The sequence below is a fragment of the Aotus nancymaae genome, unplaced genomic scaffold (genome assembly GCF_030222135.1).
Source record: "Aotus nancymaae isolate 86718 unplaced genomic scaffold, 86718_ANA_hifiasm-v0.15.2.pri h1tg000012l, whole genome shotgun sequence".
NCBI classification, from domain to species: Eukaryota; Metazoa; Chordata; class Mammalia; order Primates; family Aotidae; genus Aotus; species Aotus nancymaae.
The window spans coordinates 25,563,859-25,591,411 of NW_026988423.1; the positions used below are offsets into that span (position 1 = coordinate 25,563,859).

Genomic DNA, 27,553 nt, shown 5'->3' on the forward strand with positions numbered 1-27,553 from the left:
GCACTCAGCATGGCTTCAAATAGCTGGCCCCAAGTGGCTTGGTCACTCAGTTCCGGAGCGTGTGTGGGGAGGGACTCAGCACGAATGCGAAGCTGCCATGACGGGCCTGTGCCAGTTCTGACTCCAGGTGGTCAGTGCGCTTCTCTCCCAGCACTCTAACAGTTCCTAGTTCTTAAATCAGGGCCTCAGTTTGGTCCTTTCCCTGGAGGAGTGTGAGGTCAGAAGACAGGTGAGAGGTCTACCTTGGCCTCCTCACCCAGAGCATGTATCGCTGGAGAGAATGCCAGCTTTGCAGCTGAAAACGCCCTTTGACACAGGAGCAAGGCTCCATGGACCCCTCCGGAAGCAGCATGGGCATCAATCCCTTTTTCAGCAGAGCCGATGGGTTTGCACTGAGCCACTTGTGCCCTCTGACTCATTTCCTTGTGACCAGTACCCTAAGTAACCACCTGGGTTGTAGCCAGAGTGTAGCCAACTCTGACGTCATGTCCACACCTTGGGCTTATTAACCCCCAGCACACACCACCACAGCTAAGCAGCTGCAGAGCGCTGGCTTCCTCCTGGGGATCGCTCGCCCCAGGTCATGAGAAGCACCTTCCAATAGGGCAGAAGAGCTGAGGCAGAAGCAGGGAAAACAGACCTTGGGCATGGAGGGACACCTGGTACTTATAGGTCACAGATAGGGAAGGCAGGAAGGAGACGGCCAGGTGATTTTCATCCCATATTCAGCCTGATGGTCTCTCTATACATTTCTTTATATCTCACATCCCTCTAGTCCTTTACAGATTGGTGATCACTCATGACATATTACCTCATTTTATCTCACAACTCTCCAGCGATAGGCAGATCAGGCATTATTATCCCCATATACTTATTAGACAAGGAAATGAGCTCAGAGAAGGCGAGTGGCTTTCCCCACGGTCTCACAGTGGAACACAGCCAGAACCAAAACCCAGTTCCCTTGCCAGGGGTCTGCCATGTAGACGTGCCCTTCGAGTCAGAGGATGCCCCTGTTGCTTCAGTCCTGGGGAGGCAGTCAGCAAGAGTTCTCCGTCACAATGGCAAAAGGGGCAATGGGACCTGCTGCTCTTGAAAATCTGCCCGGCAGCAGCAAGTTGCCGAGTCCTGTGGTAATCACTATGCATTCATCGTTAGTGTCTTTATAATGGATAAAGCTTCATGAATTCAGGCTCCACTGATTCAGAATTTGTGATTCTGTAGCCCAAACTGCTTAGATCTATCTTTGAGCCCCTTGGGATTGGGTTGTAGATCCATACTGTTGACCAGATGGGAGAAGCCTTGTTTAACCTACTCAAGTGAACACACAGTTTTTAATGGATTTAGCATATATGCTGCCTGAGCTGCAAAATTATTCTAATTTTAAAAGAGTTCTGTCTACTCAATAAAGCAATCTTCTAGTTTGAAATAGCATGACCATTGTAAGAGTATTTTCTAATTCCAGCCTTTCAGATTTTCACCAGGTAGTCTTCATTAAGGATTTTCTGTGATTACAGTTTACAGAATTGGTTTTAAAATACAAATTCATCAGCCGCCACAGGGACTCATGCCAGTAATCCCAGTACTTTGGGAGGCTGAGGCAGGAAGACCGCTTGAGCCTGGGAGTTCTAGATTGCAATGAACTCTGATTAAACCACTGCACTCCAGCCTGGGTGACAGAGCAAGATCCTGTCTCCAAAAAATAAAAAAAATAAAAAAAGAGTTTATTGACCAGGTGCAGTGGCTCACGCCTGTAATCCCAGCACTTTGGGAGGCCAAGGATGGCAGATCACGAGGTCAAGAGATTGAGACCATCCTGGCCAACATGGTGAAACCCCGTCTCTACTAAAAACACAAAAATTAGCTAGGCGTGGTGGCATGTGCCCGTAGTCTCAGCTATGCAGGAGGCTGAGGCAGGAGAATCACTTGAACCTGGGAGGCAGAGGTTGCAGTGAGCCGAGATCATGCCACTGCACTCCAGCCTGGTGACAGAGCAATACTCTGTCTCAAAAAAAAAAAAAAAAAAAAATTATCAATGTGTTACTTGGCAGGTTGCTTTACTTCTCTGAGCCTCGATTTCCTCACCTGTAAAATTGGGATAAGAATTTTGCCTCCCTCAGCTGTAGGGATTAAGTGAGATAGTGAATGTAGCTCATGGTAGATGCTCAGTGCCTGGCGATGTGCATTTTAAGTTTGGCTTCAGCATGAGGAGGGAGGAAGCCCTCCTGCTCTAGCTCTGAACAGAGCCCTCGAAGCTGGCACCCGCAGCTCATTCACTAGCTCATTTCTCACAGTCTCCAAAACTGTCTCATGTGCATGGACTACACTTCTTTTGAATAATAACCCAATAATCATCTCCTTTAGGAAATAAGAAAAACAAATCAACTGTCTTCTTCCAGGCAGTGCTCACAAACTTGATTCATTTCTGTTGACATCATATGCCCTGCCTCCTTTCTCTTCCCCCACAAAGCTGAAAGCTCTTTCAGAAGAAAGATGCCTGGTCTCTCCCATGTCACTGCAGGACTAGGGTTGGGGGCCAAGACTCCAGGGAGTGCCCGGGCAATGATGACTTCCTGGTCTTTTCCTACATAGGTGGGCATTCACGCTGATCATCATCTCATCCTACACGGCCAACCTGGCAGCCTTCCTGACCGTGCAGCGCATGGATGTGCCCATTGAGTCAGTGGATGACCTGGCTGACCAGACCGCCATTGAGTATGGCACAATTCACGGAGGCTCCAGCATGACCTTCTTCCAAGTAAACCCCATTTGGTTGCTCACCAACATCGGGAATTGGGCAGAATAAAGTTGAGATGTTTGTCTGCTGGAGATAAAAACATCTCTCATCATCTCATTATCTCTTTTGAACATATAGTGTGGAGGTCCACATGGGGCTCATTTATCTGCTGCTCCACAAAATACACCTGGAACGAGGTCCCAAAAGAACTTTGCATTAATATCAGCCTGTCCCAAAGTGGTGGTACTTGAGATGATTTTAGGTCTAATGTGGTGCAACTATTTTTTAGTTGCCATAGTTTCATGTTTATGATAATGGGCATTAGAAAAGCATATATATGCAGTGAATCAAACCTATAGTTTTATTTGTATTACTGCATAGGATGGGGTTAACGTATATATTTAAATTTTAAAAGTGATTTAAATCATGTAGGTAGTATTTAGACAGAACATGATTAATACACAAATGACTGAAGTTTGAGGAACACCAACTTTAGACAAACTGACTTCATTGATTCCAGACTTGATGGGCATCCGATAGGGACCCTGTTGGCTTCTTGGAGTTTCCCTTGCAAGGCTCAAGAAAAAGTCCTGCCACAGTGATGTGTTCATTGTCAGGCAATCTGATCGATCACCAAGACTGACAGCCAGACCAGATGGAATAGTGGTTTTCATATGCCTCAAACTCTCTTGGAAAGCAGGCTTCCCCTGGGGTTAAAAGGTGTCTAACCAACCTAATATCCAAGAAGTTCATTTTCACATGAAACAAATCCAATGCCTTCAGCTTTCTGTTTTCCAGGCAAGTCTCAGTGCCTACTGGCACAGAGGACAGTGAAGTCATCATGCAAACACAGGGTTTGCATAGACCCCCCAGAGTTCTCTGACTTGTTATTATTTGTAGAACAGCAGGCAGCATTGGATATGTGATTGATCAATTGGTTTAGGGTGGATAGAAAATAGTGGCACTGCTTTTTCAGAGGGCATCTCTGTATAGTCCTAAATGAACCTAAGTTCACTGCCCCAAATTGAGGGACAATGAAGGTACCCAACCAGAATTTCAGCTCTACCAGAAAATGGAGATTGGCAGTGGAAGAGCTCTTGAGGGTAGATGAGGCAAACCCAATTACAAAAGCAGGACCTTAGTGCCCTGTTGCTTCCTCATCTTTCTGTAAAAGGTATCAACAGCACAACTCCCTCCTCTGCCATTACACACTGACAGTGACCATCTTGTGTTGAGAGACAGAAAGGGAAAAGGTTCTTGACTGTGATCGCAGGTGGAGTAGCAGAAGGAAGGGCCAGGATCTTAAGGTACACTTTGATTCCCTCCCTTTTTAATCCGACGTTTCCTTCCTCTTTTCCCAATCCTGCTCGCTTTGGTTCTTTTCCCAGAATTCCCGCTACCAGACCTACCAACGCATGTGGAATTACATGTATTCCAAGCAGCCCAGTGTGTTTGTGAAGAGCACAGAGGAGGGAATCGCCAGGGTGTTGAATTCCAACTACGCCTTCCTCCTGGAGTCCACCATGAACGAGTACTATCGGCAGCGCAACTGCAACCTCACTCAGATTGGGGGCCTGCTGGACACCAAGGGCTATGGGATTGGCATGCCAGTCGGTATGCGGGAGAGGAACAGCCTCTTTGGGTAGCTTTGTCCAGACACAGTCAGGGTAGCTCAAACCACTGAAGGCAGCATTGAATCCAGTAACCCCTGTTACTAGAACCAGTTTAACAGTGATTCTAAAATGCCCACCTGAAGTCACTGTTTTTTTTTTTTGTAAAAAAAAAAAAAAGCAAACCCACATATTTCCTTTAATCAATGACCAGTGCTCAATCCTTGATTATCAAAGAGCTCGTTGATAGTTACCGATTGATTAACTGATTAATGTAAAGCAGTAATACTAACTATTAAAGGGTATGTTGATGCCTTTCGTGTATACCTTAGGCCTTTGGTTCCTCTTCCTGCTTGCTTCCCACCCCTTGGCCATTTCTCTGTCGATTGCTATCTCTACTAGCAGTGAGAAGAAGAATGATACGGTAAAATTCAAATCAGTTAATTTTGCTATTTGTTAGTGTCTCCAGTGAAAAGTTTACTTCCAAAGGGGATGGCCATGATTAGATGAAATGACTTTGAAATCATTTGTGGATTTCACTGATCCATCTACAGCAGGTCAGTGTGGGTCATTGAGAAGGGGCAGTAACACTCTGGTGTTGGGCCTGCTGAATGGCTGTCATCCAGTCTTGTTCTATTAATAGGAGGGTAGAGATGTTTGGCTTCCAGAGAGGTATCTTAGCTGTGCTTTTTTTTTTTTTTTTTTGAGACAGAGTTTTGCTCTTTTTGCCCAGGTTGGAGTGCAGTGGTTCGATCTTGGCTTACCGCAACCTCTGCCTCCTGGGTTCAAGCGATTCTCCTGCCTCAGACTCCTGAGTAGCTGGGATTACAGGCATGCACCACTACACCCCGTTAATATTTTGTATTTTTAGTAGAGATGGAGTTTCTCCATGTTGATCAGGCTGGTCTCGAACTCCTGACCTCAGGTGATCCGCCCGCCTTGGCCTCCGAAAGTGCTGGGATTACAGGCGTGAGCCACCACGCCTGGCCCTAGCTGTGCTTTTTAAAAGGACATTCACACTTTGGACTTTGGGCCTTCCCCTGCTGATAGAACCTCCCCCAGAAGATGACGAGAGAACACGTTTAGCTGCTGTGGTGATTGTGAAGGGAATCTGAATGTTCCCCCAGCCGATTCCGACATGCACCCTTCTACCTCCACACACACACCATAGAGAGCCCCTGCTGTAGAGGACTGTGCATGTATGAGGGTGTTCTTGTACAAGGCAACAGGGGAAGAAGCAGGATTGGAGGCCATCAGGCTATGGGAGAAAACTGGTATATGGTATGTTCATCTTTGTAGTTACAGTACACATCCCTGCTGTTGATCCTTACCTTAACTCAAAATTCTGTAAATTGCAGGATTCACTCACACCTGTGGAGTGTGAAGAGCATGGGCTTGGAGTCAGGCAGACCCGGGGATGTGTTCTATTTACTGGCTGTGGTACCTTGGATGCATTCTGTAGCCTCTGTCAGCCTCAGTTATCTAATTAATAAAATCAGGTTTCTAATACCAATGTATGGGGTTGTGAGGATTAAACCTGATAATCTAGTTAGGTGCCTTACCTCAGTGTCTCACACTGAGCCTGCCTTGGGGGATATTAGTGCCCTTCTCATCTCTTCCATGGTTTTCTATGTTATTTTATATCATATATATATGTACTTTTTTTTTGAGATGGAGTCTTACTCTGTTGCCCAGGATGGAGTGCAGTGGCACTATCTAGGCTCACCGCAACCTCTGCCTCCCGGTTCAAGCAATTCTTGTACCTCAGCCTCCCAAGTAGCTGGGATCACAGGTGTGCGCCACCACACCCAGCTAATTTTTGTATTTTTAGTAGAGATGGGGTTTCACCATGTTGGCCAGGCTGGTCTTGAACTTCTGACCTCAAGTGATCCGCCTACCTCGGCCTCTCAAAGTGCTGGGATTACAGGCATGAATCACAGCTATTTGACAAAAGCTCATGACTTAAATTCTGATCAGAAACCAAGAAAATGAACATAAGTAATAATGGTTCATCCCCAAACTCTGTAAATTATGGCACTAGGAGTTCTGTGAACTGGTGGCCTCACTCCAGGTACTCATAAACCTGTACACCCTCTGTATGCTATTATATTTCATTGATGTCCACTAGCAATACAGATTATTTTGTTTCAAGATGATAGCGTGAACCGCAAAATGAACTTAAGGCACACCTTGATAATATTCTCGCAATTTAACAAATTTGGCCTCAATTTCAAATGCTTCCAAAGTTTTCATGGAACAAAACTATGGAGAGCTGAGGTAAGACAGACAGACCACAACTCTAGAAATTTTCATTAATAACCAAGGAAAAATGGAGGGAAATGTGTTTGCTCTATTTCTGACATGACACTATTTTCACATCTCACTTAATAGTCCCCTCTGCAAGATAGATGTGGTTATTCCCATCCTATAGAGGACAGAACTCAGATTCAGGGCAGACAGGTTACTTATCCAAGGTCACAGAATAGGTGAGGAAGCTGGGTTTGAGCCTAGGACGCTTGTCTCCAATCCAGTAATTCACTTACCAGACTATGTTGCCAATGGGTCCAATCAGCTAGAAAGAACAGGATAGGTGGGAAGCTCTACTCTGAGCTGGCCCAGCTTCCCACATATGGGAAAGAACACATGAGGTTGGAAGGAACGTTACACAGTTCAATGCTGAGCCAGGATTTAGGTCCAGCTGGGGTTATGCCCAGGAGATACGAGCATGTATAGCATTCTTAAGTGAAAGGTAAGAGCCTAACTGTGGAATAAGCAATGTGATTGGACCCAAAAAAATGAAGAGAAACAGAAGAAGGAACCAGATGGAAACTTAATCAGGTGGTTTAGGAGCTAAGTAGGCAACCAAGGAGTAAGCAGAATAGGCCTTTCATGTGGTCCCTAGTGTGTTATAAGGTTGGCCTTGAAATTGCTTGAAATGCCTTGCTGGGCTAGACAGTTGTCTCTAAACCTGGAATGTTCGTTAGTCTCACCACCTAACAGCATCTGTTAGGCAACTTGTTCATGTGTCCATTCGCTGCGGATGTGTAATAAGTACTTACTCTGCTTGAAGCTCTGATGGTGTTTGCCCAGATCACTTGCACACATTCAGTGCTGTAGGCCTGCGATTTGGGTGTCCAAGTTCGGGTGTGGTTCAGGTGTCTACAGACACAACTATGTAGAGAAGGTTTCGTTGTGGAGCTGTGGGCTGTCACAGTTGGAGGAGATCTGGGAGATGTTCTAGTTCCTTGCCTCTTAAAGTGTGGTCCATGGCCCAGCAGCATGGACATCACCTTGTGGCTTGTTGGAAATGCGGACTCTCAGGCCCCACCCCAGGCCTACTGAATCGGATTCTGTCGTTCAACGAAATCCCCAGGTGATTGCAATACATGTTAGAATTTGAAAAGCACTCATCCGTTTGTAGCAAGCTTCTGCCTGATCCTTCATGGTAGCCTTTCTCCTCTGGGGCATCTGTCCATATCCGGCCTTCATAGAGTTTGGGCAAGGAAACAGGGCAACTTAATTATTTTCCAGCCTCTTGGCAGCTTTTTCTTAATCTCAGGCCTCAGCCTGTGCTGGGACATTGAGCTTTCCATGGTTTCATTTAAGCCTGTTTTTGTGATTAAACCTAAATTCTAGAACCAAAGCTCCTTGACAAAATTGCATTGGAAAAGTTAAAAAAGAATGGTACTGAACAGAAAAAAGCCTTCCGTTTGAGGAGGGAAGGAGGAGTGGGAGAAACCGGGTGATGGACAGGCCAGTGGGTTCTGGTGAGCTCAGCAGGCAGCGCCGAGGGTGGAGGACACCCGGCGACCTGATTCTCACACTCTGGGGTGGCTCTTCTCTCGTTGGTTGGTGGCTTCTCTGGATAAACAGTTGTCAGGTGTAATGTAGTGAGAGTTAAAAATGCCTAAGAAATTTTCTCTTCATTTATTTTCGAAATGGAGTCTCACTCACTCTGTTGCCCAAGCTGGAGTGCAGTGTTGTGATCTCGGCTCACTGCACCTCCATCTCCCAGGTTCTAGTGATTGTTCTGTCTCAGCCTCCTAAGTAACTGGGACTACAAGTGCCCACCATCATACTCAGCTAATTTTTGTATTTTTAGTAGAGATGGGGTTTCACCATATTGGCCAGGCTGGTATTGAACTCCTGGCCTCCAGTGACTTGCCCATCTCGGCCTCCCAAAGTGCTGGGATTACAGGCGTGAGTCACTGCACCTGGCCATATTAGTAGAAATTGGACACACCTAAGAGATTTGTCATAGAAACACAAACTTTGGCCTCCTGGAAGTGGTTGGGAAGCTTTGCAGCCAGTGTCCTGTGTGTCAGTGGGCAGGTCATTTAACCTGGATAGAGCATCTTTTTAATTTAGAAAGTGGTGGTGCCCAGCTGGGGAGGTGCATGGCACAACTGCCTGGAAAGCCATTCCTTGACCCATCCTGAGGTCTTTGACCATGGGCTGGACGTGCCAGTCAGCTTGGAGAGAAGGGAAGTAGAAAAGCCTGAGAGCCCTGTGTGAAGCCAGAATGCCCTGCTCTCCCAGGGGATCCCTAATGGAGGAGAGCGCAGTGGCCCTGTGGACTTGCCCCACCCGCTGCATCTGTCTCTCCCTTGTCAAGGTTAAAGCAGGCAGAGTGGCCAGGACATGTGTCGGGAAGGGAAGCAGAGTGACACCTAACAGGGCATTCACAACCTGTGTCCTGGGCTTTCCTGTGACCCCTGCAGGCTCAGTTTTCCGGGACGAGTTTGATCTAGCCATTCTCCAGCTGCAGGAGAACAACCGCTTGGAGATACTGAAGCGCAAATGGTGGGAAGGAGGGAAGTGCCCCAAGGAGGAAGATCACAGAGCTAAAGGTAAGGACGTTCAGCACCATCCTCCTTCTGCCTTAGAGGACCAAAGTAGCTTGTTTCTAGTGTTCAAATTCCAGGTACACATAATGACTTCTAGGACCCTTTGAGAACAGCCTTGGAAGGAACCTAGGCATAAGCTGGGCTGGTCGGGGATCAGGTCTGTCCCAGGGTCTTGCGTATCGCAGGCACCTAGTGTCTACCCGGCTCACAAATCCTACAGGCTCCGCCTCCATGATGATTCTTGAACCCAGCTGCCTCTGACCCCTAGCATCATGGCTTCTACCCTGGCCCGTGCCCCATCATCTCACACCTGTGCAATCACAATTGCCTGGTTTAAGTTTCCCATTCTTGTGTCTCTACAATGTATTCTCCGCTACTAGCTGGAGTGATCCTTTTTAAAATTGCAAATTCGATGGCAGCATTCCGCTGCACAGACCTTCCAATGTTTTCCCATTTTACTGGGAATGAAATTCAGGGCCCTATGTCATCTGTTCCCGCTCAGCCTTGCTGTCTTCTCTCTGATCCCCAAACCTCCCATATGGCTCTTCCACCCCAGGGCCTGTGCACCTGTTCCCTCCTTTTGGCCTAGCCTCAAAGAGGTATTCACTTCCACCCTACACATTTCTCTCCATCACCTTAACCCCACCTTATTTCCCTTCTCAGACCTCATCACTACCTGATATTATATTTCTTTTGTATTTATTTGTTCACTTTCCACTTCTTCTATGAGAATGTAAGTTTCATGAGGGCAGGGTTGGTCATCACAGGGCTGCCCACAGGGCTGGGCATGTGGATATATATATATATTTGAGACAGAGTCTCACTCTGTTGCCCAGGCTGAAGTGCAGTGGCGCGATCTCGGCTCACTGCAACCTCTGCCTCCCAGGTTCAAGCAGTTCTCCTACCTCAGCCTCCCAAGTAGCTGGGACTGTAGGCACACACCACCATGCCCAGCTAATTTTTTAATTTTTAGTAGAGACAGGGTTTCACCGTGTTGGCTAGGATGGTCTCTATCTCTTGACCTCATGATCCGCCCGCCTTGGCCTCCCAAAGTGCTGGGATTACAGGTGTGAGCCGCCATGCCTGGCCTGTTGTTATCAAATGAATGAGTGAATGTTACATTGGGCTGAATAGAAAGCAGTCACTGACTGAGATGTATGGCTAAGGGGTGTTGAGGGTCCTTGAGAGCCCAGGATTTTCTGTAGGGGAACACTTACCCTAGTTTACCCAGGATCGTATAGTCTTGTCTCCATCTGTAATAGATCAGTTAATTAATCAGACCTATTAATTATTTCTAGAGAGCTTTCATTCTCAAAGTGCCCTGGTTTAGACAATAAATCATATGGTCATGTACCATATCTACTACTCCATCTACTGCAGCCTTGTTAAAATATGCAACAGATTTACCTGTACACGCTCTGCCCAGGGAAGACAGCTGAGGAATAGAATGAAGGATATCATGCGCTTGTCTTTTCTGCTCAGCATGAATGATTGTCCCTGAAGAGGCAGTGAATGAGTAACTATGTGATTCTCTGTCTATACGTGGAGCTCTATCTTGCAAGAAGAGGTCTCAGGAATATGGACACGTGAAGCAAGTATTTTTTATAAATTAAAGGAAATGCTGCCCTCAGGGGAACTGAGTGAGGCCACACACTTCTTGGCTTTTCACTCCCCAAAGGCCAGAGCTGACCATGGGTAAGGCACTGGACATAAGTGGACACAGGGCATGGGCAGACCTCATTTCAGTCCCATCTCCACCAACTGTGAGTCTGTGAGTTTCAGCACATTAGTTAATAGCACTGAGCCCTCATTCCTTTCTCTGTTTAATGAGTTCAGTAAGCAGCACACTGTAGGGCTTCTGGGAAGGGAGACTGTAAAAGCACAGGGCTTGGCTCATCCCCGGGTCCAGCGTACTGTAGCTGTTGCTGACCTGTACCCTAAGACGTGCTGTGCTGCTCTCACAACTTCAGGGCAGTCTGATTCCATCAGTTATTTTCAAGGGTCAGCCAGCCATTCCATCAACAGGGATATGCTGAGTGACAGTGAGGTGGCCCAGCACAACACTTCATACTTATGGGAATAAGAAAGCACTACAGCACTACAGGCTTACCAGCAAGCTTTTTTTTTTTTGGATACACAGTCTTACTCTGTTACCCAGGCTGGAGTGCAGTGGTGCAATCTCAACTCACTGCAACCTCCACTTCCCAGATTCAAGTGATTCTCCTGTCTCAGCCTCCCAAGTATCTGGGACTACAGGTACATACCACCAAGCTTGGCTAATTTTTGTATTTTTAGTAGAGATGGGGTTTCACCACGTTGGCCAGTCTGGTCTTGAACTCCTGACCTCACTTGATTCACCCACCTTGGCCTCCTAAAGTGCTGGGATTACAGGTGTGAGCCACCACTCCCAGCCCCAGCAAGCATCTTAAAGTGATTTCTGGAAGCAAAATTAACTTACTCAAAGTGGCAAACAATTCTTGACACTTGCCAAATTATAGTTAAATACTGGGGGTGAAGTGCGGCGATTACTTCTGCTTGTTCAGAGAAGAAGAAAATTGGGGAGATGCAGAGAAAAGTGTCAAGGCACTTTTGTGTACTGGATAAAATGAACTAGATTTTGAAGATGCCCAGGACCTGAATAGGTTGACACCATGGGAAGAGGGCATTGCAGGCAGAGAAGCACCTTGAAGATGGATGTGGGGCAGAAGTCAGCGCAGTGGGCAGGACTGTGTGCAGGGGCTGTGGGTGGTCCATGTGGAACAGGGAAGAATTCGCATTTGGGGAGTTGGGTTGTGTAATGGGTTTGTACTAGGGAAGGTGTGGGTAGCAAAATGCTGCTACACCACTCTCTCCCCGCTAAAAAGACACATGGATTGGAAGCATGTGGCTGGACCTGGAATAGCTAAAATAAAACTGGATTATCATCAGTATATGTTATGTTACTCTGTGATAACAATGAACTAAAGGATGGCGGGAAAGAGTGCCATCTCACCTCAATCTGCAGGGAAACAGTAATGTTACTGTGCTCTGGAGCTTTTTTTTTTTTTTTTTTTTTTTTTTTTTTGAGACCGAGTCTTGCTCTGTTGCTCAGGCTGGAGTACAGTGGCACAATCTCAGCTCACTGCAACCTCTGCCTCCCGAGTTCAAGTGATTCTCTTGCCTCAGCCTCCCGAGTAGCTGGGATTACAGGCACCCGCCACCACGCCCAGCTAATGTTTTGTATTTTTAGTAGAGACTGGGTTTCACAGTGTTAGCCAGGCTGGTCTCCACAGCGCCCAGCTGTGCTCTGGAGCTTTCTAAAGTGGAAATGGAGAGATGAACCTGGGGCCCAGAGCAGAAGGACCTTCTGATTTTCAATCCTTCCTCCGATTGATAAGTGAAAGAGAAGAAATGCCCAGGTATCTGTCTTCTAGAAATACTTGATCTACCTCGCCTCTCACCACAGTGGGTTGGGGCCTTCTGTGACTTTGAACAGAGCACTCAACACACTTTGTTGCAATCTTGGTCTCCTCTGCTCAGTTGCTGGCACGTTAGACCCAGACCCAGTCTCATTTGCTTCTATGGTCCTAGCCTCCCCAACAGAGCCAGGCACGTAGTAGTTACTCAGTGTTTGTGGAATGTGTGATGAAAACCGCTGCTAGCTGTCAGAAGCTACCAATTGTTGTGTTCTCCTGGGTCATGCTAACGTGACTCATGAAACTATGCTGGGAGTTACTTTCCCAAATAGCCCTGGCACCGGGAGCTGTCCACTCACAGTCAGTTGCTCCTGCCTCTGAACAGCTGACTGAAGGCCTGCGGTGGTGCAGAGGTGCGGGAGAAGAGGGAGGCTGGAGCCACACAGGAGTGGCCAAGGGCAGTGCAGGGACCCCCAAAGGCTTCTGTCATTGACCCATCAGGTCCAGGCTGCAAGCTCTGGTCAGCTCCAAGTCTCTCTTCTCTCCTCCTCCTTACTAGTCCGGGATTTCTTGCTTTCCTTTCATTTTTAAACCTGATTCCATTTGGTCTCTTGAGATTTGTTTCCCCTTTAGACTCGCTACTGAGTTGATCGTGTATTTCCAGTTCCTCCCTGAATCCTAAATCTAGCCCCAGGACCTCCTGCTTTGTGTACTTAGTTGTGTGTGTTGATTTGCATCTTCTGCTCATTCTTGTGGAGAAGCAGAGTGGAGCCCCATTGGCAAGCTGTGGGAAGGGGACCCAGGATCTCGGTGCCTTGGAGTCTCCATGCACAGACCTCAAGTTTAACCATCTCTCCCATTCCAGATCTCGCCCAAGGTCCAGGGACGCTTTCTTTTGTTCATCCCTCCCCACCTACCTCTTAAGCATGGAGCTCATTTAACGTTTACCCATTTGTTCTACTGACAGCCACTAGGTTGATTCTCTTCCCAGAGGCAGCTTGATAGGGTGCGAATGGACATTGGGTCAAATGGACTTCATTCCATAGATGTCCTTGTGATAGTAGACACTCCGAAACATCTTTGAGCCTCAGTTTCGTTCTCTGGAAAATAGAGGGAATAATAGCATGGCCACCTCCCAGGGCTGTTGTGAAGGTTGAATGAGATAAATCACGTTAAGCACTCAACAAAGTGTCTGGCACAAAGTTTATGGAAACTAATTTTGTTCCAAAATCTAGAACTGAATGAGCAATTAAGGCACAGTGAGAAGTTTGAATAGTATCGCCAAGCTGCAAATGTACCCATCCGTCCATTCTCCCTAAGGCTGAAGGGCTCATCAAAAATCAACACTTAAGACATTTATTTTCTGTCTGTTGACATTTTCCCCCTATAGATAATCAGCAACTCAAGGACAGAGACTGCGTCTTATTCATTTTTGTGTCCTGATGCCCAGGACATCACCTGCCACCAGTATTTAATGAAAGAATGAACAACAAATGAATAGGTAAATTAATAAGCGAATGAGCAAGCATCTCAAAGTCCTCCTCGCTTTGGAGGAAGACAAGTCTGGAAAGCCTCATCTTATGATTGTTTCCTTTCAAACGGAAGCCCCAGCACCCCAAGTGCTGGCATGGAAAGTATTCATGTAGCTCTCATTGCTGCCAACAAACAGCATTGTCAACTACTATGCGAGACTCTGAAATTAGCAAAAGGAATATGACCCGGCCTTGCTCTTAAGAGGCTTAGAAGCTAGAGAGAGGCACAAATAGTTGCTATAATGATTGCAGTGTAGGAGAGGTCTTTTTTTTTTTTTTTTTTTTGACAGAGTCCCTTGTGTCACCAGTCTGGAGTCCAGTGGCACTATCTCGGCTCACTGCAACTTCTGCCTCCCAGGTTCAAGTGATTCTCTTGCCTCAGCCTCCCAAGTAGCTGGGATGACAGGCACATGCTGGGACCAGGAGAGTTTCAATAGTGGTATAAAGACAATGTCTGGAAGCCCAGACGAGGAAGTGATGAATTCTGTGGAACGGTCAGGGAAGGCTTTAAGGGCACATGGCCTGGACCTGGAAGCATCCCATAGGAGTCGCTGCTTTAGGACTGTTGTATGGCACAGTGTTACGCTGAGAACTCGGTATGAACAAGTAGGATGAGGTTGGACTTAACAGGGTGTTGAAAACCGGGTAGAGGTATTTGGACTGCAACCAATCTGTCTCACGCTTTCTCACAGGAGGAACCAAAAGCAGAGGAGACCACATGGGAGCTGTTGGGGATCTAGGACATTGTCTAAAGCAGCCTACTTGCTTGGAATTTCCTGAAAGTCTTCTGTTCTGTCCTAAAAATACATGTGAATTTTGCATTTTACTCTGTAATATAGGCATATTTATTTAATGTAAGAATGTTTTTTGCCACCCGAGCTCTAAGTAAAATCAGTGTCCCAGGAAGCTGCCTCATCATCATGCCATAGCTTTGCCACACTCCTTGGCACAGCACCAGTGCCCTGGACTGGGTTTGGGAGAGTTGGCATAACCATCAGAGGTTCTAGGGTGAGATGTGGCACAAGGAAAGCAGGTGTGGTGGGATGATTCTGAACTCTTGTTACTGCCTTGGGAGAAGCCAAGGCAAATTATTGGCTTTAAGCTCCAAAATAAATTCTTAAAGCTCACAGCAGAGATAATGTTCTCGGAAGGCAAGGGTTTTGATTTGCTGGAGAAGTATTTTGGAATACAAAAGGTTAATTCCTAACGGAAACTGGGCAAAAAGTTGATGTTAGAAGTTAGAGTGTGAAAAAAAAATGAAATAGAAGAGGCAAGCCACCGAGTCTGCAAAACAGATAAAAGGATGTCATGGCCAGAAGAGGAGCTTCTGAGCAGAAAAAGACATGTTAAAATGTGGTGGTCCCTGCTCTCCTGGGAGCCAGAGACTGGCAGGTATCACTCTTAGAATTAGCTGGGAATTCCAAGAACTCTAAAGAGATTTTTACTTGTGCAGAAGCTGTGGGTGGTACATGTGAAGCAGAGAATTCACATCTGAGGGGTTTGGCTGTGTAATGGGTTTGTACTGTGGCATGACACATATTTCTGGAGTTTGACCAACCCCAGAAATATGTGCCATGACTCAGTGAAGTGGGGGACATAAGAGGCAGCACATGGGGACCCAAGGCAGAGAGGGCCCAGTGAAAGACCTGAGTTTTCCTTGGCTCCAAAGAAAAATATTGGAAATCTAAGTGGACTACGGCATAAGATCAGACACCTATCCCCACCCCAATACTATGACACAACCCAAACCTGAAATGCATCCCGGGAGGAAGAGGGAATGGAGAAGACACTGGATTTCGCTGAATTTAAACATGAAATGACTGAAAAGTCTCATGTTTTTGGCCATTCAGTGGAAATGGAAGTTGGAGGTGGAATAGAAATATAAAGTCATAATTCTGCAGTTGTTGGCCTTGGAAACGGTTCTGCATCCACAATGGTTTAGATGGTTCCACAGTTGTAGGAAGACTGCACTGATGGGAGAGTTCAGGATGGAGGGAGAAGGGAGGCAGGAGGGAGATCAGGCTTCTAGGAAAGATGGAAAGAAGTGAACAGGAGGCCTGTCTCCACTGCACATTGGGACCAAATGTTCCCTGGCATGAAGAAGAGAACTGAAAAGATGAAAGGGAAAATAAATAGTGGAAGTCATCCTGCCCAGGTCCCAGATGCATTCAAAGATTTCTGAGTGCTATCAGCCAGCCATTGTTAACTTGTCTCTCTGCTGTCATCCTTTGGAACAAGAGGGTGAGCTGTATTAATGAAAGGCTATGTTTCAGAGTGGGGCTCTCTGGGATATGTTATGCAAATCACTCTGAAAACGAGGACTTCAGCTACTGTCCCAGCCATAGCTGCCAGTGCCAGTTTAATGTGGTGGCCCTATTTCTGCCATGGCTGGAGCCCAAGCAAACATTACTCAGAGAGGCTAAGAGGCTTCTTGGCCAAGTGAAACTGCACGTGATCTCTTCCAAGCCAAGTAAGAAGTGCTAGCCCAAAATGCGAGGTGCCATTGCTTGATCTCTCTCTGGTAAATTAACCATCAAACTTACTATGGTATATAATCCATTGTTCAGGGATTTGGAAAAACAGGACCAACATGACCCAAAAGATCTCTTCCTTTAAGTCTTTTTTTTTTTTTTTTTTGAGATGGAGTCTTGCTCTGTTGCCCAGTCTGGAGCAACCTCCACCTCCCAGTTTCAAGCAATCCTCCTGCCTCAGCCTTCTGAGTAGTTGGGATTACAGGCAACTGCCACCACACCCGGTTAATTTTTGTACTTTTAGTAGAGACGGGATATCACCATGTTGGCCAGGCTCGTCTTGTACTCCTGACCTCAAGTGATCCACCCCCCTCAGCCTCCCAAAGGGCTGGGATTGCAGGCTTGAGCCACCACGCCTGGCCTTCAAGTCTTTACGTGGTCACCAAGAATTGAGACCCAGGAATGTTTTTTTTCCTGTGTCTCAGGCTGAGCAGAGGGCAGTAGTTTTCACCTGCTTTCCCACGCAGCTCCTGGGTGATCTTTCTTTCTTAGAATTTGAATCAGTTGGCTTTCACGTGTGCCTAAAGGAAGGAGAGAAATATGGAACGGGGCAGAGAGGGATGGAGGTGAAAGGAACTATGAGCGGGTCTGGTTTTCAGAGACCTCTGAAACTGAGTGGCTGCAGTTTTAATTAGAATGTACCAGACGATGCGCAGTGCCTAACATAATCCGTTTCTACTTTGTTATCCTATTAAAATGCGAGAAATTTCAAAGAAAAGGAACTGGTGCTTACCCCACTTCTAATTCAATATTACAGCTCAAACATTACTGCCAAATTCCAGAGAAGAATCCTAACATTGGGATGAGGCCACCAATCCCGAGTCTTTTTGCCAGGTCTCACTTGCCTCTGGTAAGAGCCACAACATTATCCCTTCACTGCCCCTCCGCCTCTGACTCTCCCTGCCTGTAGCTGGGTGACCGTCCACCTCCCCTCACTAAAAAAATGAAACGCCAGATCCTGTGGAAAACTGGAGATTACAAAAAGGAACAGGCTTCATTCCAAGCTGTTTCCTTTTCTTCTGCCTTTTCTTTTCAAAAACACTTATTTATTTATTTTCTCACTTAGCTGCTATAAAAAGAAATATCGCTAGCCACTCACAGATGCCGGTATCACAATTCAAGGAGATTGGATTACTGAAGTCTTTGCAGAACAATTGCTAGACAAAAAGGTGGTCGGTGAACTCCAAGGAAATTAAATACCTTTATCTTGAAAAACAGGAGCTCACAATCGGGCTTCAAAGGAACATAAATACACCACCAGGCTGTGAAAATCAGGGTTCCCTTTCAAGAATGGAAAAGAGGCCAGTGGCATTGACTCATAGAATCCTCGGAAAACAGGAAGTTTGCTGTCTGGCACGGTGGGAATGGAAGTGTGAGACATCTTAGCAAGAGTGGGGGTGAGTGATGGGGGTGGAGGGGGCCCCAGGGACGCTTTCCTCTCTCTTTCTTCTCATGGGGTCCAGCCTGGTTATCCTGGTTCTCTGGTTTCTCTGGAGAGAGCCAAGGCTGAAACCTGAATGTGGGAGTTTATATAGTGTTTCAGAGAGATGCTGGGGAGGAAGCCTCTCTCTAATCTATTAGATCTATTGCTGAGAGAGGGAAACTCCAGAGGGGTTTCCAGAAACCACTATCAGAACAGAGGCAAATGGTGGCCCCATGAGTCTGCAACAAAGCAGGTCAGAATTGTTAAGACCAGCTCACTGTTTTCTGGAAACTGGGCCAAGATTAAGTCAACAAATCATCGATTCAAACATGTGATGTCATGTTCTGAAGGACAGAAGGGGATTTTATAAGCTGAGCGTAGCTCATACATAGACCCCGTCACCCCTGCCCTCTGTCCCTCTAGAGGTTCCCAGGAATGCATTCAGTCATTAGGATGGCAGGTTGAGTTCTGTAATCACCCCCTTGCAGCATGAGTGGATGCCGAGTGACTGAGAGAGGTGGTGTGGAGTAGGCGGGAGGGGCCCTGGCTTCAGTTTATATCCGGGCACTTCAACTCGTCAGCTGTGGAACCTTGGGCAAGTAACCTGACCCCTCTGCACCTTGGTTTCCGTGTCAGGAAAATGGAGGTAAGAGTAGTGCTTATTTCACAGGGTAACTGTAAGGATTGAGTTAAAGCATTGAGCATGCTAACCTTGCTCATGGTAAACACTCATAAAGGTCAGCTTTATATTTATACAGAGCATTAGCTTTGGAATCAGATTGATGTAGAATTCACATTGGTTATGAAAACATGGACAACTTAAGTTCTCTGTATTTCTGTTTCTTTAACTGTGAAGTGGGGACAATGGGCCTTCTCTATGGTGTTTTTAGTGATAATTGAATGAGATGGCAAATGAAATATGAGGCACTTGAACTCATATTTTGATGGATTATGAGTACCCTCCCATAGCTCGTGTTTTGATAAATTGCGAAATTTATCAAATACCTCTCTCATCCCTCTTCTAGTCTGAGTCCCTTTTGCCTACCTTTCTCCCATTATTCTCTCCAGAATCTGCTAGGTCTAGTCACCTGACGCCTTGGTGAATGCAAGAAGAAATGGCATGCTTACCATTTCACAGTCCTCAGCAGTGCAACATGATGAATCACTTTGCATTTTCCAAGAAGGTCATGTAGGTCAGTTTATATCTGGGCACATGAAGTTGCTATTTATAATAATAAGCCCCTGGAGTTCAGACTGTTTGATGTATTTGCATGGCTGTAGGTGAATATAGTTCTGAAAGAGAAAGTACTTGAAAGCCACATCGGTCCAAGAATCCACGTTCTCGTCCAAGGTGCTTGATGAGCCAACGTGGCACAGAGCTTCAGCACCTAGCATAGTGCCCAGCTCATGGAAGCTCCTCAGTCAAGATCTGTTGACCAATGTCAAAGAGCAGATACATTGTCTCTTGCTGGGATCTCGTGACACTCGTCAATCCTCTCTCTGTACAAGTGGATTCTCTGCACCTGCCTCCATGGCTTTTGTGGCCTCTGCCTTTTTGTTTCCCAGCCTTCCCTCGATTTTTGTTCAAAAGGAGCTTCCCCTCTGTATTTTAGTCACAGATTTCCACAGTGCTTCGTGGAGATTTGTGAGGGTTTTAAGGGTTAAGACACAAGTGTACCTGAATCCAAAAAGTGGCTATTAGCCAGATGGAACCAAAGGAAGAGCAAGTTCGTGGGTGGAGCTCCACATCTCTAAACAGGTGTTCTCTTCCAGGGTGCCATTCCCCTTTGTAGCTCTAGAGACAAAGTACATTATTCATTTGCATTTGTGAACTATCATTTTGTGGGCAATCTGCGTGTGACACCAAAGTTAGCATTTGGCCAACCAGGAGTTTGTGGGGAAAGCGTGACTCTATTTCAGTTAATGCAACTGATTGCTGGGGCACAGCTGAGGCTCAGAGACTCAAGTGTCAGGAGAAAGTCCCAGTTTGTAAAGCCATCTGCCTGCACGGCTTACATGTGGTCCCATTTGAAGAAGGGAAAGAAAGAGATGACTAGATATCTTCCCAGTTCCTCTTGTTGGTGCTGAGGCATCTGTGATTGCCACGTGGGCCTTGTAGGCTGGAGGGAGTTCATATCAAGGGCCCCTTCTGATGAATGTCAATGTGTTGTGGAAGGCATTTGACTTCTAGGAGAATGACTGATGACAGTGTTAAATGGAACTGCTGCGCTCTCCGAACTCTCCCTTCCCACTCCCCGCTCCATCTGTTTTTCAACTCTGACTCTGCCAGCAGTCTATTCTTGCTTCCTGTTTCCAATAACTTCCTCAAGGCACGAATAGTATACAAGCCTCGCTTCTATGAGGAGGAGGCCACTCAGCCAGGAATCAGGAGGCTAGAGCTAACACCCATGATTAACATGCTGGCCCTGAAATGCGAGAAGCTGGGAAAGGAAGACTATGGGGTGTTTCAGTGACTCATGGTTTCTACCAGCCTCCTGTTAAACCTCAGCTCCCCCAAAGCTTTCCCTGATATAATCAAAATTATCCCAGTGCAGACCACATGCCTGTTGATAACTCTCCCAACACTCCCACCCAATACTGGTGGTCCATGTTGTGAATTGCCCATGTCAATATTCAGTCCCCTTCAGCCACCACTCAGTACAATTGGGGCCATCTTCCTCTGTGACCAGGCTGGAGCACTCAAACAGGGCTGTCAAGTTTTACCATTATTTCAAATAAAATTTAATTAGAAAGGAATACATATGGGTCTAGAGCTTTTGGTAATGCAGCCCTCTACATCTGAGATGTCCTTATCCTCTTTCTTTCTGCTCATTCTTTCCATAAACATTTACTGAGCTCCTATAATGGGCCAGGTACTACGATTGTCAGGTTATAGGTTCTTCCTCTCAAGAAACTCACAGTCTAGTGGGAAATCCAGATTCATTAATTAGTGTATTATTTAATGCACTCTTAGAGTGATAAACAAGGTATTGTTAGTAAAACACAAAGCTAAGAGTAGAGAAGGCAGCCTGGAGGAAGTGACCTCCGAGCTAAGTCTGGAAGGAAAGGTTGAGGTTAGCCAGGTGTGTGTCTGGGGAGCAGGGGTAGGTCCCAGGCAGAGGAATTAGCAGGAACAAAGGTATGGAAGGTAAGAGCAACAATGTTGTGTACTGGAAACTATAAACAATTCTATCTTACATAAGGATGTGTCACAGTTAGATTTTGCATTTCAGAAAGATCGCTGAGCCAACTACATAGAGTGCAGAGTTGAGGAGGAAACAGCTACAGGCAGGGAAATAGTTTTTAAAGGCTACTGCAATAGTCTAAACAAGAGATGGTGGGTGCCTGAACTAGGGAAGTCGCAGGAGGAATAGAGAGACGGATAAGAAATTGAAAAATATGCTGGGCGCGGTGGCTCATGCCTGTAATCCCAGCACTTTGGGAGGCCGAGGCGGGCAGATCACGAGGTCAAGAGATCGAGACCATCCTGGTCAACATGGTGAAACCCTGTCTCTACTAAAAATACAAAAAATTAGCTGGGCACGGTGGCACGTGCCTGTAATCCCAGCTGCTCAGGAGGCTGAGGCAGAAGAATTGCCTGAACCCAGGAGGCGGAGGTTGCGGTGAGCCGAGATCGTGCCATTGCACTCCAGCCTGGGTAACAAGAGTGAAACTCCATCTCAAAAAAAAAAAAAAAAAAAGAAATAGAAAAATATTTAGGAGGCAGAATCAGCAGGACTTGGTAATAGCCAAGACATGGAGGCAGGAGACCAAAGGCAGGAAAATGAGAAGAAAATGTGCCCCAGGCCAATCAAAGGAGATTGAGGAGACCGGAGGAGAGCAGTGAGCAGTGGCTTTATAAAAAGCCACGATGGGGATGTGACTGACAGTGTCAAGTGCTAAGAAAGGTCATGCAAGACCAGGACGAGAAAATTTCCATTAGGTTAGAAACAAAATGTTCGTTGGTGACCATGGCAAGGGTGGTTTTAGTGATGCAAGACAAAATTGCATGAGATGAAGATTGAATAGCAAGAACAAAAGTGTATTCAAAACAGAATTATTTTCTCCTTTAGATCCCATAGACAGAGTTACTTGGAGCTTAAAAGCTTTTTGAGTGTCCAAATTATGTTTGAGGTCTGAAAAAAAAAGTACTGGCTTCAGAATGCAAAAAGGAAACTGCAAAATTAAATTAAGACATGTTTAATTAAATATCTCCAAAATGTAACATTGTTTCAACTTCATTAATCTTTAAATTTAATATTCATAAAAACTTCATTACATGTAGAAATAATTTTTTGGTTAGATTTTTAATTTTGCAACATTCTTTTGTATGTATGTGCAATGATTGCTGAGAAATCACAGCCAATTGTAAGTTAACTGTTTCTTGCCACTCAGTAATATCAGAAGCAAAAATTTTTAAATGCATTTAACATAAGATGTGGGTACATTTTGTTCCACTTGCTTTTATGTGAAATGGGTCCTCCAAATGTAAGTATTTTTAAGGGCTTTTAGGTCTTAAAATAGTTCTGATGTAGACAACTCTCAAAAAGCTTGGCCATGGAAGGAGAGAGAAGTGTTGATTAGACAGAATTGGAAAGAGTGAGGAGGATTTCTTTGTTTTTAAGGAGAGAGAAACATGAGTATGTGAACATACTGAAGGAGACAGCCAGTGGAGAGATTAGAGGAGGACCAGGGAGGTGACTGATAGGGAGGCAGGGGGCACAGCTGGAACACAGGTAGCAGAAGAAGACCTAAAGGGAAAAGAAAACCCCCTCTCCAGAAACAAGAGGAATGTGAGACTCTCTGCAAGGAGGCTTTTGTCCTGCTTTCTTTTTTGTTTTTTTGTTTTTTGGTTTTTTTGAGATGGAGTCTCGCTTTGTTGCCCAGGCTGGAATGCAGTGGCACGATCTCTGCTCAAATGGCAGCCTCCGTCTCCTGGGTTCAAGCGATTCTCCTATCTCAGCCTTTTAAGTAGCTGGGATTACAGGTGTGAGCCACCACACTTGGCTAATTTTTGTATTTTTAGTGGAGACAGTGTTTCCCTATGTTGGCCAGACTGGTCTCGAACTCCTGACCTCAAGTGATCCTCCTGCCTTGGCCTCCCAAAGTGCTGGGATTACAGGTGTGAGCCACTGTGCCTGGCCCCTTTCCTCAAGCACAACTATTTTCTGTCTCAAGCACAACTATTGCAAAGTGATGGGGGCATCCTGTAAAATCTCAGCAGTCACTTGAGGACTCCAGTTACCTGAGCAGGTGGCCGTTCTTCATGTCACCACCATCATTTCCCCATTCATGGGAGATGTTCAGCTGGTCACCCTCCACAGGGGCTGACCCGCAAAGGTAATTCATCCATGTCGCACAGATACACATACTAACACTCCAGTTCTCACCGCCCCTAAATCTGTGGGATGAGGTGTCTGCCTACAAACCCCAGCCAGCTCCCTGGTACATTCCTCTTAAGTGTCACTCTTTCATCCCCTCGTTCTTGTGGCTCTTAATGCTCCCAGAGTGAAAACCTTCCACTCAAATGGCCCAGGTTAGAGAGGCAGGTGTTAACATAAGATGTGAGTGCATTTTCTTCTACTTACTTTTTCTTTTTAATTGTACTTTAAGCTCTGGGGTCCATGAGCACATCCCTCAGGGTTGCTGCATAGGTACACACATGCCATGGTGGTTTGCTGTTTCCCTCCCCCCCCTCGCCTACATCAGACATTCTTCTACTTACTTTTATGTGAGATGGGGCCTCCAAATACAGGTGTTTTAAGGGCTTTTTGCCCATTTAAGCACCTCCCTCCTGGAAGGTAGAATTGAGTTTTTAAATGATCCCCTATTTTTGATTATTCAAAATAGAGGATTCCGCATTCACGCAAGTACTCAAGAGTTGACAGTGGACCTGCGGATCAGAGTGTGTAGTTCATATGGTGTGTCCATCATGGGACACAGAGTCATTCTAAGCAGATTTTCAGTTGTAGGCAGGGACTGCTACTGCACTGGGTTATTTTAAAAACAAAAATCAGACATCCACTTGGGGCTTTGTGAAAGGAGACCCCGGGCATCCTGAAATGGCAAGATAGGGCTATTTTTCCAGCTTTCCAAGGTGCAAAAGGTAACATCGATTTCTGCTCCAGCCCTGTGACTCATTTATAGTGCCGTGCGAAGCTGACTGCCCCTGACGCTGACGAGGCTCCATGTTTTGTGAGGACACTACTGACTAGACATTCAAATATGCAAGCTTTCCTGAAGAACACGGGACACAAGAGACCCTCCTGGATGAAAGATGTCTTTTGATTGCTGATTGTGGCCTCAGTTGAATCGGGTGTTGTGCATTTATGATGCACCCTCTAAAGTTTGGGTTTCTCTAATGCCAAAAAATAGCATTAGATTACATAGCTGAACTCAGTGTTTGACAAGATGGAAATGAAACAGCCATAACCTATAAGTATTTACTGACTATATACTATATGTCAGATATCATGCTATGCAGTGAGGACATGACTAGAAATGATGTCAGATTCCCAGGAACATGCAAACTTGCACAATGCTTCTAACATTACCAATCTGTAAACTAATTTTATGAATGACTAGAAAAGAATTACCTGGAAAACTTCTGTAAAAATACAGATTCCTGGGCTCCATGTCTAGTAGCGATACTCATTCCGGTGGGTCTGTGGTAAGGACTGGGAATCAATATTTTTAGCAAGCTTTCTAGGCTGTTCTGATGGCAGCTGGTTTGGGAACCACTCGTTTGGTGGGATAAAAAGTTTTACTTTTCAAATAAATATTTTAGTCACATGTTGATAAAGATAGGTAAATATAATTTTTTCTATTCATGGTTTGATCAAAACAGTTGCTTTTCTGTCACATAAATACAATGTTAGGAAGATTGAGTAAAACTTTTATGCAACTGTTAGAATATACAGGTATTTTGGTGTTATGTCTCTCTCTCTAAGCTGTCAGAGTTTGCCTGAGCCCTCTTCTTAAATGGTCCTCAACTCCCAGCCCCAGACACCCTTAGGTAGGCTTCTTGCCAGGCTCCTTGATCGGTTGCAAGATCTCTCTCTTCCATTGTATTTCAACTATGCTGCATTTTTTTTCCAGATGAATAATTAAATCTCTTTAAGGACTGGGTATCTACATGTCAGGTAGACACATGGGTGTCTACTTGTGTATCTACAATACTCAAGTTCTTGTTTAAATGATTTTAGCATTTTTGATATAATGATTATGTGTTCCTGATCTTTTACAATATTTTTCATTTGCTATCACTTTCTTACAGGCCTGGGAATGGAGAATATTGGTGGAATCTTTGTGGTTCTTATTTGTGGCTTAATCGTGGCCATTTTTATGGCTATGTTGGAGTTTTTATGGACTCTCAGACACTCAGAAGCAACTGAGGTAAACTTTCAAAGGGGTATGATCCATAGTGTTGGCAGATGGGGTGAAGTTCACAGGCTCATACACATATCAAGTCATTTCAGATGCTTCTCACAGGAAGTTCAGCAAAATGAGAATCCCGGTGCTCAGCAGAGGGGATCTGGATCAGTGCTTCATTACTTAGTAATTATGCAGCCACAGAAGGGGCACTTAACCTCTCTAGCCTTCAGAATTTTCTTTGAAACAGCCCAGCAAATAAACATGTGAAAAAGCTTTTATGAACAACAAAGCCTTCTAGAACTATCATTTAAGATGTAGTAGAGAAAAATAGGTGAGAGTACCAGGTTACTATGGAAAAGATGACCTCAGTCCTTTCATTTTGAATATGTTTTTGCCTTGCAGGGAAAGATCCTTAGAGATATCCCAACTCATGTGAACCCAAGAATTTTATCTTCCTTCTAGGGGATTTTGAATAAGTTCAATTCCCCAACTGTGGCTTAGAGACAGGTTAATGTAAACTTTACCCAGACTGAACAGTTCGAGAAGGAAGAAGACTTTATCCCACTCTTCCTCCAACCCACTCCAGGGAAGATATATAAATCCTCACATGTTAATTGCATGATTAGATTTTTTAAAAGTTACATTAGCTATCTCAGTCTCTCAACTCTGAATCTTCCTAAAACCTTTTTCCCTAATTGGCATTGGGGAAACACCTCACAGCAGGACAGACAGTGTCCCTAGACGTCTATGGAGTCTGGCCTCCCATGGGACCTCACCACAACACTGCCTGCCAGTCCTGGTCCTCCTCTGTGCTCAGTCTCTTTCCTGTCTCCTTGTAGGACTTCCACGCTGTTATCCATTCCTCAAGTCCCTCTGCTTCTGCATGCATAGAACTTCATTTTACTTCTCATCTCCCAAGAAATCAGGAGTGGCCAGCCCTGCATTAAAATCCCCACTAAACATCTCCCCACAGCTCCGCCACCCTGCAGCTAGCTGCAGCAGATACCCCAGTCCTCCCGCTGTCTCTTCCTTGATCCTGTCTTTCCTCAGCTACTCCAGGATTATCCTCTTTCTCCCCTGTATTTTTTCTGCCAGCTCTTTCTACAATCCACGATTATGCATGTGTCTGCCATATTTTAATATAGTAGGAAGATTACTATTGCTCTTGCTCTATCCCTCTCCTCTTCCAAACCAAGGGGATCCAGCTGAGAGAATCTCAGTCTTTATCTCCTTACCCCCGATTTGGTCCGCAACCCAGGGCAGCCTGGCTTCTCCCCACCCCTTCACTAAAAGGCCATGGCTTAAAGGTCTGACCCCTCCCAATGGACCAAACCAAAAAGAATCTATTGGGCCTTATTGGACGTCATTGTGTCCCTTGATGATGGGGATACTTTCTTTCAGAGTCTCTCCTCCCTTGCCTCGCATGGCACCCAGCTCACTTGGTTTCCCTTGTGTTTCTGTCTCCAGCTTTACTGGGTTTCTCCTTTTGCCCACCCCTTAAAAGGTGTTGGTCCTTACTTATTCCCTAAGACTTAAATCAAGTGTTCCCTTCCTTGTGAATCCTTCCCCATTCCTCCTGCTGTCTCCCCTGAACCAGCAATTGGTAATCCTCCTCCTTCCTGACACCACTGTAACCTATGCACAGAGCACTTACACACCACATTGCAATCATTATGGTATCAGCCCCCTACTAGAGGTTGAGCTGCCTGAAGTAAAGACTGTCTTTTATCCCTGGGCTTGACACACAGTAGAGAATAGAGTATACACACAGGAGACAGTCAATAAATCTATGTTGTTAATTATTGTCACACATAACAGATTAGGCAGGTGATACTGTTTTTATTGTAGTTATTATTAGAAGCACAGAGAGGTTAAGTGACTTATCTCTGCTATTTAGTTAACAATTGGGGAATGTGATCGGGGCCTATAATCCAAGCGGGAAACCTAACTTAAGACACATTCCATTAGGTGACATCACCTTTCTGTAGCTGCTTCACATTTCATTATTCTCCCCAAAGCTCACCCATGGTCTGGAAATACATTGAAAAATTCAGCGAGGAGTTAGAGCACTCCCAATAGCTAAAATGAAGAGTCAATGCTATGTTAG

At 45.5% G+C, this 27,553-nt stretch overlaps 1 protein-coding gene across 1 annotated transcript in view; it reads left to right on the top strand.

The window, feature by feature from the left end:
- The window catches only part of GRIK4 (glutamate ionotropic receptor kainate type subunit 4), a 388,236-nt gene that overhangs the window by 355,901 nt on the left and 4,782 nt on the right, over positions 1-27,553 (top strand). Inside the window, exons 18-21 of the mRNA XM_021671204.2 lie at positions 2,590-2,755; positions 4,123-4,348; positions 9,066-9,194; positions 25,349-25,467. Coding sequence (XP_021526879.1) covers positions 2,590-2,755; positions 4,123-4,348; positions 9,066-9,194; positions 25,349-25,467 — 640 coding nt within the window. The remainder of the gene's footprint in view (positions 1-2,589; positions 2,756-4,122; positions 4,349-9,065; positions 9,195-25,348; positions 25,468-27,553) is intronic.